Source organism: Varroa jacobsoni, unplaced genomic scaffold (assembly GCF_002532875.2).
Source record: "Varroa jacobsoni isolate VJ856 unplaced genomic scaffold, vjacob_1.0 scaffold_732, whole genome shotgun sequence".
Taxonomy (NCBI): domain Eukaryota; kingdom Metazoa; phylum Arthropoda; class Arachnida; order Mesostigmata; family Varroidae; genus Varroa; species Varroa jacobsoni.
Window position 1 is genome coordinate 30,690 of NW_019213634.1, and position 12,385 is coordinate 43,074.

General features: G+C 40.3%; 1 protein-coding gene across 5 annotated transcripts in view; it reads right to left on the bottom strand.

Annotated features, from left to right (window-relative positions):
* LOC111263085 (transmembrane protein 47) overlaps window positions 1-10,731 on the bottom strand; it is a gene marked incomplete at its 3' end in the record, with an annotated part of 40,338 nt that extends 29,607 nt beyond the window's left edge. For 2 of the 5 annotated variants that reach the window (XM_022837866.2, XM_022837864.2), the window contains 2 exon segments: window positions 4,608-4,732; window positions 5,187-5,438. In XM_022837866.2, coding sequence (XP_022693601.1) covers window positions 4,608-4,621 — 14 coding nt within the window. In that variant the 5' untranslated portion in view covers window positions 4,622-4,732; window positions 5,187-5,438. 5 annotated transcript variants of the gene reach the window in all.
* Window positions 10,732-12,385: the final 1,654 nt, after the last annotated feature.

Below are 12,385 nucleotides of genomic sequence, written 5' to 3' on the forward strand. Positions count from 1 at the left end.
ATTTATTAGTAGGCTAACGTGTTTACATCTGGCTAGATTTGGTACCGTCCAATTAATGTTAGTACACAGGAGCCCAATAACGACTAACTCCAACAACTGATTATAGAACCTTGACATTGATATAATACGTCAACAGAAAACGAGGTAATAGACCAACATCGGATTTTCTTTCCTCTGTTAGCTTAACATATTATGCTGATGAGATATACGAAACAAGGAGACGGGTATTGGCGGACATAGCTATCATGTTACTTGTTTTATGTATTACCCGAGCGAGAGAGAAGGAAATGGTTAGAGAAAAGACTGAGTCGAAGGGATGGGGTCCGTTGCCCCGCGACGCCGGGGATTTCGTGCCGGCTAAAGAACTTTGACAACTTTCCTGCACAGTGTTGTTATTCTCTGTGCGTTCCTGAACTTCGAATCATCGTTGATACAATGGCTCCGCTATACTGAAAACGGCGGCCGCCAGATTTTCTAGCTAGACATCAAAGCTGTTTTAGCGGCCCGCGGAGAATCGTATCAATGATCACATTGTAATACGTCACGCAGGAACATGCATGCACCAGACATGTAAGTATATTTTAGTGTAAATGACTGCATCCCGACCGCAGTCTGGCCGTAGAAATTAGGTTTATAGTAAGATAGATGTAGTTATACTTTTTTTTCAATTTTATAAAACAACATGTGTTGCCTCTGAGGCAGGCAAAATTGCTGGTAATAGGAAACAAAAGAAAAATGGACTCTTAAATCTGGACGGCTGAAACCAACTAACGACCAGGCCATTGATCGACACGCATAGAATGGGGCTAACTATTCAGGTAAACTAGTGGTCATGGGAAACGGAAAAGCGTTTGTGATAATGCTGGTTTCGAGCGACAACGAAATCTGTGGGTTCGGCGCTCTATGTGACTGACTCTTTGTCAGCTCAACTGGGCTGCTTAATATTGGTTCAATTCTTCGTAAAGTGTGATATTTTCAGCCTTTTCGAGGGGACTTGCGGTGGCCGTTTCAACTGCACCGAGTGTACAGAGATGGTGGTCTATTCCGATTTTACAAAATCCCCCTTTTTTTTTTTTTTTTTTTCGCTTAAGTAAAAGCGCGTGGATGGACACCAAATGGAATCACCTAAAGAAGCAAAGATGGTGGAAGGTTCTGCTAACAAATTCGAATAGTTTCCGTGAGTAATCTTATTTTTCAAAAAATATGCACTAATTTATCTCGGCAGTATGCAATCAGCAAAACGCTATACATCCGTTCCATGAAAGATATTCTTTTTCTCTATATACATCTCCCCATATAACATGTAATTCTTCTGTGACCATTTCATCAAATACCTCTCCTAATATGTTCGCCAGATCTCCAAAAAAAAAAAAAGAGAGAAAAGAAAAATATTTCCATCGAAAGTGTTTACATGTATTATATCAACTAAAGATTAACTCCGTTCCTGCGACTTAACCTCGACTAAAAGGCATTTCGTTCTCGATTTTTTTTATAATAAGTAGTTGTACATACTTAACTAAATAAAAATTTAATTTCATAACGATTTTATATATTTTGCTTGATGCACTGACTCTGTTTGTAGGACATCATTGAGGCTCTAGGATTTTTTTAAAATCGTTTTCTGTTTGAACAGTTAGTTGTCTCAATGAAGACTCAAATATGTGATGTTGGCTAATTGATCCTGCTCCCGGGACGTGACCAAAATGTAAAGATTTTTCTCTTTCTTATTTATGCTTCAATAGTAAATACGTACATATGCTTCGATATGTTATTCGAAAAATCATTTTGGGGGACTCGCCGCGGTTTATCCTACCCCTTACCCCCTATACCTAACCCCTTTACAAAGAACAACAACGATGTAGAATGTCTATTCTACAAATGGCACCATTGACCCGAAAACTGAAAATAGTTGTATTGCGTTTCTAATTGAGAACTTTCGATTGATATCAAAAACAACGTTTCCACAGTCACGAAAGAGCTACTACATCCAGTTTTTATAATGTCCACTTTAGCTAGAGAAAAACACGTTGCGTTTTTATCCAGTTCGTCAAACTTTACTGAATATGAAAAAAGTGCTATCTATTGTCCACCGTAATTCTACTGTTTTCTAAGAAAATATCTCAGGAATCAGTTCGATCAGAAGAAAAATCGAGTGTTTTCATACTAGTTGCTTCAATTTCTCGATTGACATCCATCAGAAAACTGCTTGAAAAGCGCTAAAAATCCCTTGGAACCGATTTTTTTCTCTCTCATTTTATTGGCACATGCAAGAAGCTGATATTTGGGTATAGGAGCATTGAAGCATTTCGACTGATCTCGTCGAGGGCTTCGGAGAACAAGTCCTTTGGACAGATCTCCATTAAACAATGGGCTCGCATAGAACTGGAGAGGAAAAGAACCTGAAGAAAATCCGATTATAATATAGTCTATCTTAGATTTTATAGCTTTTGCAGAATCTCATTTGGGTCCATTCTGTACAGTTTAAAGCAACAAAAACGCGCGGAGAAGAGCAAATTGCAAAAAACAACGAATTTGACCAAGTTAACATTGTCATCTACGGTACAAAAGCATTCTGTCGAAACAAACATTTTTCTTATCTATTTTACGCACAGATTTTCTCAATATGAAACTTTTCCATTTCAAAGGACTAGCACAATCCGACTGCATAAAGGAAATAACTTTATTCCTAAAGACGAACCTTTAGACGACAGAAAGTTTTAGAAGCGGAAATGATTTCTTTATTAGTGTGTTATGATCGGTACTTGAGCCGTTAGGCACTACTTCAGACGTCCAGATTCAAATCTTAGCTATCACGCGTTTTTTGGTTAAGTAGGTAAACGCTGCGCTGTTCCAAGGGGTATTACTAGTATTAACAATAATATAAATAGTGTATAAAGTTGCATGGCTTTAAGAGTGTCAAAGATAAACAAAGACTTCCTAAGGTATGGTATACTAGGGGGACCCGCGAGGTTCGCCTAACGCCTGTCGCGCGTTGATCTACATCATGACGTATACCATTAGCAGTTACTTTGCTCGTCTAATTTGGTACGCGCGTCTACTTCGCTGACGTGTTGTTTTGGCATTAGTGCTTTACGCAGCCTTTGAAGTATCAGCGCGACATGAACTGTCTGTCTCTTTAGCGTTCTCACCTCACTTGCAAGTTGATTATGCTTCGTAATGTGCTTTTCATCAATTGTTTACTTGTTCTGCTTATAAATTAGCCGTCTGTCGCGTTCTGCTCTAGTTTGTTATGCGTCACATGGTGCGCGCATTAATTCAAACGACATGGGTAGAGCACATCTGTTCACATAATGCAATTTTTACACGTTTAGTGAAAAATCGCGCGAACCATATCGGTCGCTGCCGTGATATTTGTTAAAGCCGGTGCAGCATTATCTTTAAACATGTAAAATGAGTTACTGCCGCCGGTTTACGACTTAACAAGAAAGCGTTACGCTCCATAAGAGGATAACTTTATTCTTTAAAAGACAGTATTTAAGGCTTCATACTTAACGTAGTGCTTGCTAATGAAGCTCTAGCGACCGACCCTTAAAAAGTGCTTTTGCGTCTGACAAACAGACAGACACAGATATCTGGTTATGCTTATATGTACGTAAATACATTGCTCCGTAAGAACAAAAAGTAGAATATATAAGTAGCATTTGTGGCAACGAGAATGGAACGAAGGTTAATTGCCAAGAAGGCGAGTTGGATTATAAGTAAACCAAATAATTAACCAAGTGCCCAGGCTAAGGGCCATGGTAAAGAGCTTGACGCCACGTGTGGAGGAGGGCACGTTGTGTCATTTCTAAAACAGTTGAAGTTTGGGCGATGTATTAGAACGTTGGGGACAGTGGCAGGCCTTTAGGGCTTGTGGACTTCTGTCAGGCTCAGCTCTGTGGCAAAGTTGAAGGCTTGTCTATTCAAACAATTTCCAGGAATCGATAAATGGATCAAAAAAAATATGGCATTTGTAAAAACGAGTCATCAACATGAAAGTTGATCTCAAATCTCGTGTACTAACCTCATGCAGATTGGTGCGTAACGTCCAACATTCCTCCAGGAGAGGATAAATATATTCTGTGACGTACTAAAAAACGCTCACATAGCTGACAGGCATGAAAATCGAATCTCTGTCACTTACTTCTTGGTTTCTTACTTACAAGTTGCCTACGTGGCCTAAAGCTAAAATAGACGTTTCGAGTTGTCGTATTGATGCAATGATCACTGTATTCCGTTTTCAATTTGACGTGTCGTTTTAAGGTGATTTCAAAATCACGATAGGCCAAATTTAACAGTCAGAATTGTCGGTCGTGGCCGACATACGTGTAACGTTTGAATGAACAATGCTTGGTTCATCTCTGTACGCATTTTCCTGTACGCAACAGTATTATCTTTGTTATTAACTGAAACAATATTACTCGGCATTTTGTAGTAATTTTTGCCGCAGGTACTATAGTATCAGCAGAGAAGAAAGACCTACTGCTTGATATCCCAACATGTACCCCTTACAACATGTTCTTGTCCTAAACACGATCCAGCACTCGTTGAATTGAAACGAGCGGAAGTATTATTTTTGGATGGGAAAAAGAATATATAAAACGTACCTGTTGGTTTTCATGTCATCCGTTTGTAAAGAGGGGGAAAAGAGTGGCGTCCTCTATTACCACTGGTCGGAAGACCACGCGAACACGTAAGCAACGCCAGTGACTTGTGACAATGCTGTTTTTACCTGTGGCAGATATACCACTATTTTCATTAGTGCTGTCTTAGACTACATAGTGCGTTGATTTCGGAAACATAACTGGTCATACTTTACTGAAACAGCGATTCTGTCAACGCGACTAAAGCTTTCTAAGCGGCTGCTGGAAGGATAGCTACACCGACGCCTTCTTTCCTTTCGGGGTCCACCTATTTCATCCTCCTTTTTCTGTCGTCTTAAATAATTTCCTCGTGACTGTGGTCAGGGTAAACTTGAAGAAACTGACCATACAGAGGGACGTTTCCAGACATTCATCGATAGTTACTTTCAGATTGCTAACATCCGTTACATCCTGTGGACTTCTGTCCGTTCGATTATGGTTGTTTTTCAGTCTAGGTCGGACTATCTTCCATCGCATATAGTCTTCTCTAACAGATATCTAACAAGTAGAAGAAGCACACGATTTTGATATTAAATTGCTCACCAGCTATGTACGGAGATACGACGCTTCGATGAGCTAGGATGTACCGCCGGTTGCGGTTGGTGACGGAAAACTGTACTGTGCAATCTAGGAATAGATAAACAGATAACGGCCATCTGTTTCGAAACGGTATTGTCAAGCGATGATCTTATCCATATTTGAAGATACATTTAGGCATGAGACCGTGTTGATCATAGCATTTTAGCAACATCATAGCAAACCAGTAAAGTACATGGGTTTCTACCAGATTCCGGTGGCTGGCTGCACCAAACATGCTCGTCATTATAAGGTAGGGAGGAGAAGTAATTCAGCCGGTGGTGCTGAGCGGTTTCTTCATTCTTCAACTGCAGCCATATTCTATAGGCTCATTTACTACTACCGTCGTCAACACTGTCACCGCCGTCACAGCAAGCGTCATAGAACACTTTCTTAATATATGCCGCACAACTCCTACGCAAGCAGAAGAACTTGTGTTCTAACAGCCAGCAGAATGAATGACGCTCAAAGCAAGTGTGATTCCCATCACGTCTCGCTTGGTGTAATGGCCTGCAAATAAAAGATCGCCGCTCGTTGTCGGTTGCTGTCTCCGTCGTTCCCAGTCCCGTCAAAATACTCAGAACGGTTATAGCGACGGTGGTAATAACAGGAGTCATCGACTCTCGCCTTGGCTATCTCGTACACCCTCATATAGCTGCTGCTGCTGCTGCCATTCCTCTTTATGAGACCATACGTTTTGTCCTGATGCCGCTGGAAAAAGCTGTTCCTTAAAGTGCCAGGTAACAGTAGACTGCTGAGGATTTAGCTCTCAGATGATAGTATCAGTATGGTGCTAGCTAATCTAGCTTCTACCCACTTAAATCACGACAGCGTTGAGCAGAATTGATCTTAATAGTATTAATTACGTAATTTCGGTTAACCGCATGGTACTATAAGGATTCTTCATGTTGTGAATACCTAGTGTTTTGGGCTGTTTAAAATAAAAACATATTTGAATGTTCTGTTTACAAGCAAGTACATTATTACCGAACGCTACCTAAAACTACAAAATACATGATTAAATTCTATCATAGTTTACAAATACGCGATCTTTGATAATTGAAATACACAGACGGCTATATTAAAAAGTAAATTATACGCATATAATTTTTTTATGTTTTATGTTAGCATATTTACAGTTATCACTGGGAAAAATTTCACTATATTTCTAATACATATTTAATGGTAGACTATGTAGATCTATGTAGGGACGTTAGGATACATAATATATACCTAGACGCACGCCAAAAGACGTTCATAATGACTCAACGTTCACCGTTGCTCCTATTTAATATGCAGAGGCACGATTGCATCCATACCCGGCACCGCTGAACTCGGTTGCTCGCGTAAGCGTCGACCCGAAGCGAAAGCGGAAGAAATATACCAAAAAAAGATCCATCATATAGACAGGCGTCAGTATAAGAAAGAGTTCGGCGTTATTTGTCGTTGTCGTCGTCCACGAATGGTGCCTTAAAGCGCTCTACGATAGGAATCTCGTTCCTTTAATATTTCTATGTATGAGTGGAAGAAGTAAGTGCGCTTAATTTACATCTTAATAACGTCTTTTTTATTATGTAATTGCTTTGCTTTTATATATTCACATTAGAACGATATAGTCAAGTTAACCCACTCAAGCTGAAACTACTATTAATCTCAGATAAGTTTGACGATTTAAATTCACATTATTTTCATGTAAAATTGTACATTAGTAACCTACGGTTCGTACAGAGCACCTTAATTATATTGTAACCAAATTTACTCAGCTTAATATGTGTCCGCTGGTTTCTCTCATTTATGCAACCGATATCTACCTATTGCAAAGACTATTCATTTGACTGTTTGTCTTAGTCGTTTTCATTTACTCTTTAGTTCAAATAGTAATTAAATCAAAGTTTCGATCCAACAACTGATAAAATGAAGATAATTCTTTATATAATCTTCGCATTGAGTTCTTCTGACCGCTCGTGACCTCGTGAAATCATGACCGCCACGAACCTAACGTTTCGTGGTAAGAAAGGGGTAATTTCGTAACGGATATTTTCGTGTTCGTCTTTCCCTCCTTCGACTTATTTGAAAGTTCCAGTGGGTATAAAACGAGGCTCAAAAACACGTGCCAGACTAAGCAGAAAAAACGCTACCATCACCTATAACTTTTCTCTATCTAGAAAAAAAATATAGGCGCTTAGCGACATTGTGGGAGAAAAATCTAGAAAAACAACAGGTTCGACGACACAGGCCACTATTTGAATATGGTTATAGATGTTAATATTATAATTACAACGAAAGTGGCGATAGCAGCACCGCCCTTTAAGGGAAACATAATGGAAAGGTTTTATTTTACGAAAGAAACACCATCAAATTGTCTTGCGGGACTCACGGAAACGCCAGTTTAGCCTCAATAGACTGACGAGGAAGTAAGGGCTTGACACAGAGGTTTCAGCGTCCAACTTTCCAGCGGCCAAGTTCCATAGTGCTATATATTTTTGCTGTTCTATGTTGTTTTTGATGTTACTGAAGCTGGAAATGGCGATGTAGATCTTAAATTGATGATTAGAGTTTTCTATAACACAGAAACGCACCCTAACTTCCTATCTGATGAAAAACACATAACATGTTCAGTATATTGAGTAATGACATCTTCTGCCTATATGTCCATTCAAAAAAATCAGATGCTTTGTCATTGTAGAAAATTTATTTTCTTAACCCTTCGTTAACGAGTGTTGCATGATTGTTCCGAAGAAAACAGAACGCATTTACGTTCCGGGTAAATAAATAACTAAATAAATAAATAGCAGTCGGCCAGATGGCAAAGCCAGTTGCCTGTTTTCAACGGTCTGTATCTATTTTCAATATTATTTAAGCTATATCGGAGTGTCTTGGATAAAAGTGTCATCCCTGACAAATGTATTAAGAAGATGACAGATCTTGTTCATACAGGTTTTAAAGTTGATCTCCTATAACAAGCTTCTATATATATTGCTACTTGTAACTTGGCAGTATATGATTTTACATACAGTTCAAAGTGTTTATTGTTGTATTTTTCAATGAATCATGCATTTGATCCTTCAACATCTAATTATTGCTTGCTTAATATATTTAATTAAAAAATTTTTTTTTGCTTCGAAGTAACTAGCTGGCAGGAAGTTTCAATTGTTTTTGATCGTTTGAATTGTTTTTCAGCTGTTTTGTAACAGCAAATGAGTGGCTTACGCATAGTACGTACATGCTTTTCGCTCGTTTCATGCGTCCGGCTATTGTCGTTAAGCGTTAAATATTTACCCCATGAAGCATTTAAACAATATTGTCTATTGGTGAAACGTAATTAATGTAAGCCAAGCGTAGCGATGCCCGATACCAATGCATATATATATATATGTATGTACAAACGGATCGAAACAATTTACCTACCTTTGTGGGGGCCGATTCATGATCGAACGGCCAGAGCTTAGTTAAGATAGTTTTTGTTTAGCCTGTGCGTGCTTATAATTTCGGCAGCACTCTGTTTCAAACAAACTACAGTCCTAGCACGAACGGCAATGCAAGATCAACGAAACTGCTGTGAGGCGCTGTTGTCTCGAACACACTTACACTTGGGGTAACAAAAAGAAACCACCCCCCAATTGTATACACAGCTTTTATCAGGAATAGGACAACTCTCTGAATATTCGTTGCTTTGAATACGTGTCTGTACTCTGCGACGATCACATGATTGTTTGCCAGCGAGAACAGGTTTGCGCACACAGAGGAAGCTCGTGATGCATGAAGAAACTTTTGTCGTACAACTCTGTCTGTTAGCTTAATTTGTAGCACATAATCCAGATAGCTCAGTTTGGCGGAGATAAGCGGCGGAATTAGACGGCAGACAGTATGCAATGTGCCCACAAATATTTAATGTTCTTATTGATACGATTCGATTTTTAAATGATCACTTTTCGTCCTTAATGCGCTACGAATTAGCTTTTCTTATTTATAATCTCTGACAATTTGCTTTGGGATGTCAGGATTAGGGTATTGTGTTCCCCTGATACAGGAACATCGAATTTTCTTTCCTGGGCAACTTACCATACAGGAACAAAAACAAAGCTGAAGAATTTTGTCACATTTTTATCCACAGTGGCGCCTGTTTCTGGGTTGGAGAAGTCGATGTAGTTGAGTGAAACTAGTGCGGTGTCTGCGTCCTGCATTGTTTATCGCCTGTCAGCCACTGAGGGCTCGATAACTTCTTCATTCGGTCGGGTCTACGAACAATGCATTATAATAGTTACGACATGTCCTACATTATAAGAGGCTATCGATTTGACCGCCTCCATGTCAGTGATCAGAAGCGGTTACTCAATCGTCTATATTATGAAATGCTTTGCGAGCGTCGGTGGACAAATACAACCGGACGACTTGATGCCATAGTCTAATATTTTCGCTATTCCAACGCGCTCCTATCAAGAAGCGCTACTATGGGAAAGGGCTACAACACTAGCTAATGTATGTGTAGCAAAGTGACAGGCGGTGACGTTGTTGCAAGCAAGTTGTTGTGGCTTTAACCCTGAGTCCCGCGCACCAGGACACTAAGTTAAGTGTGGGAAACGAAGGAATAGTAACAGAAATAGCGATGAATGTAAGTCACCCCACAATTAGTCCGCACGGAACGTTTGCACGCACAACGGTTGTGGGAGACCTATAAATTTAAATTGCATGTACTTTGTCGTCAGCGGCACCGAATGTTCTTACTCTATTCGAGCCAGAGGAATTGTCGTCGTCGTTGCAATACAAGTGCAAGGATAATAGAGTCCTTGTCGGCCTGTTTGACGTCTGTCTGAATATCTGTCCCTTCGTATGGGAAGACAACGCCTGCCTATCACAGCACACATGTACAGATCACGACAGCGCGGTGATACTGATGATAATGGCTTGATGGTAGAGATGTAGGCAAGCTGCCGGCAGTTCCTTTGTTTACGTTCGAACAGACGGGCGGATACACACTTGCAGCAACTGGGCGACTCGTCCGAATTGTGACGAAGAACGAAGCAGACTGGAGCCACTATTTCTTCGAGCAGTTCGTGGCCATCCCAAAGTAACGATGGATGCGGAACGCCGGAGACGTAAGCAGTAACGAAGTTCCAACCGAACGTTTGCGTGCCACGGGGTCGGACGTCCAGGCGCGTTGGAGGTCTGGTAAAGGGTCTCACAGAACAGACAACTATGACAGGTTGACTAAAGAGTGAAGGTGGTGAACACTTTACTCCAACTGCCGGTTCGCGGTTAGCCCGGGCGCTGGCGGCGCCTTCAATGGCTGCTGAAAACCAAGCACTGTTTCGTTCCGTTCTTTGCCCTTTCCTGCGCTTTTTGTTGTTCGGTGACGCAGTCACTGCCATATAGCGTCGCGCACGCTCTACTGGACAACGGCAGGCAGGTACTTCGATGCACTACCAGCAGTAGCATCGGCGACTTACCAGAGTACCCTCCTTGCCATTGTTCCCTGAGCCTGCGGTCGTACTGTGCGCTATAATTCGGCCGGTTAGCTAGCTAGCTAGCTAACGCAATAGATAGACAGCGATAGAATTGACGCCGCCGCTGGTATGGTCATTCATTCGACAATAGCCTTTGGCTGCTGACACCAGATGGCGCGGTTTGGAGGAGTGCGACCAACACGGACACAGTCCCGCCGCACGCCGCCGACCCACCAATTAGCGCCTTTGACGGAAGACATATGGCAATACACGTGAACAGATAGACACTTTTGGACCGCTCCACGGACTATCTTTTTTGCTTGTGTCAATGACAAACAAGCAAAGAATAGGCATTCAAGGTAGCTGATAATAGAATACACGTTTATCAATGGTAATGAATGTGTCATCCCATGATCGCGTGCGTCTTCCCCTCCACATGCTAAAGAACAACCATGTGCATATACATATAAATTTTTACACACACCGTAACACAGATAGTCAAACAAATATATATCTGCACAAACTGAAACTTTCCTGGCGTTAAAATACCGTGATTTGATATTGAAGAGTCACATAAGAGACGCTTGCTAAAAGAAACTCTTCAAAAACCTTTCTGCGCATTTTTCTACCGAAAGGTTGCACGATTGATACGAGAACTTTGTTATGTTACATAGTGTAGATATTTTTAAGGCAGTGTAGTATTTTCGTTTTTTTTTGACTTTTTCGGGGAAACAAAAGCCACCCCCCATATATGAAAGAGGAATTAATTGAAACATGATAACTTCAGGACGGTAGCTCAGTTGTATATTTCCCGTACAATTCCAGGAAAATTATCAGTAACGGTATGTTAGTATCGATTTTGTCAAGTGTTACTGGATAAAGATTAACATTGTTTTAACTAAATAGGGTTTAAAATTGGGCCATTCATGTAGATAATAATGACATTTAACTCCATGTACGTGATTTATTATAAGCGTTTCCATATATATCCGTTAAACATCTGACTCTCTTTTTTATTATTACTGCTCCAGTAGATATGGCTGCTGTTTTTCAGGTTTCCCTCAGGGTTGTTTTATCTATAACCGTTTCTAGCGTCACATGATTTGGAGACCATATAAAGAAAGGCATGTATAGGGAATTAAGCGTGCGCAAGGTAAGTTTGTAGAACGTGTATCTTCCGGATGCGGGGTCGATCGTAGAAGAATAAACCTAATGCCTATTATTAATCTTCACAATTGATAATGTAATTATATTAATAAGATACGCTACGGAAATCATGTGTATGTCCAAAAAAATGTTATCATTCAGGTAAAAGAAAGTACCTTAACACTCACCCAACAGTAATGGCAGGCATCGCGAGCTGATCATACGTGCCTCATAATCAAACATGCTGTTCTAATATATGCTCCAATAATATATAATGGTTCTAAGGGACGACTAATCCTTTTATATAATAGGTCTAATTTGCTAGTAACTAGTGCTAGCAAATGAAAGATACATTAAGGTTACATATTACCTAGCGGGGCGGCTTATTCGACAGTGCGCACCGTATACCGCGTCATTCTATAAGTATTTCGAGTTTTACGTCCTGTATTGCCTTTGTTTTATTCAATTGCTGGTATTGATTGTTTTGTTCAAAGACTACAAAGGAGTGTTTATACGTCCGCTTTCGAATCCACACCACCACTTATTCCTAATTTTAATATGTAGATGCGTCACCAC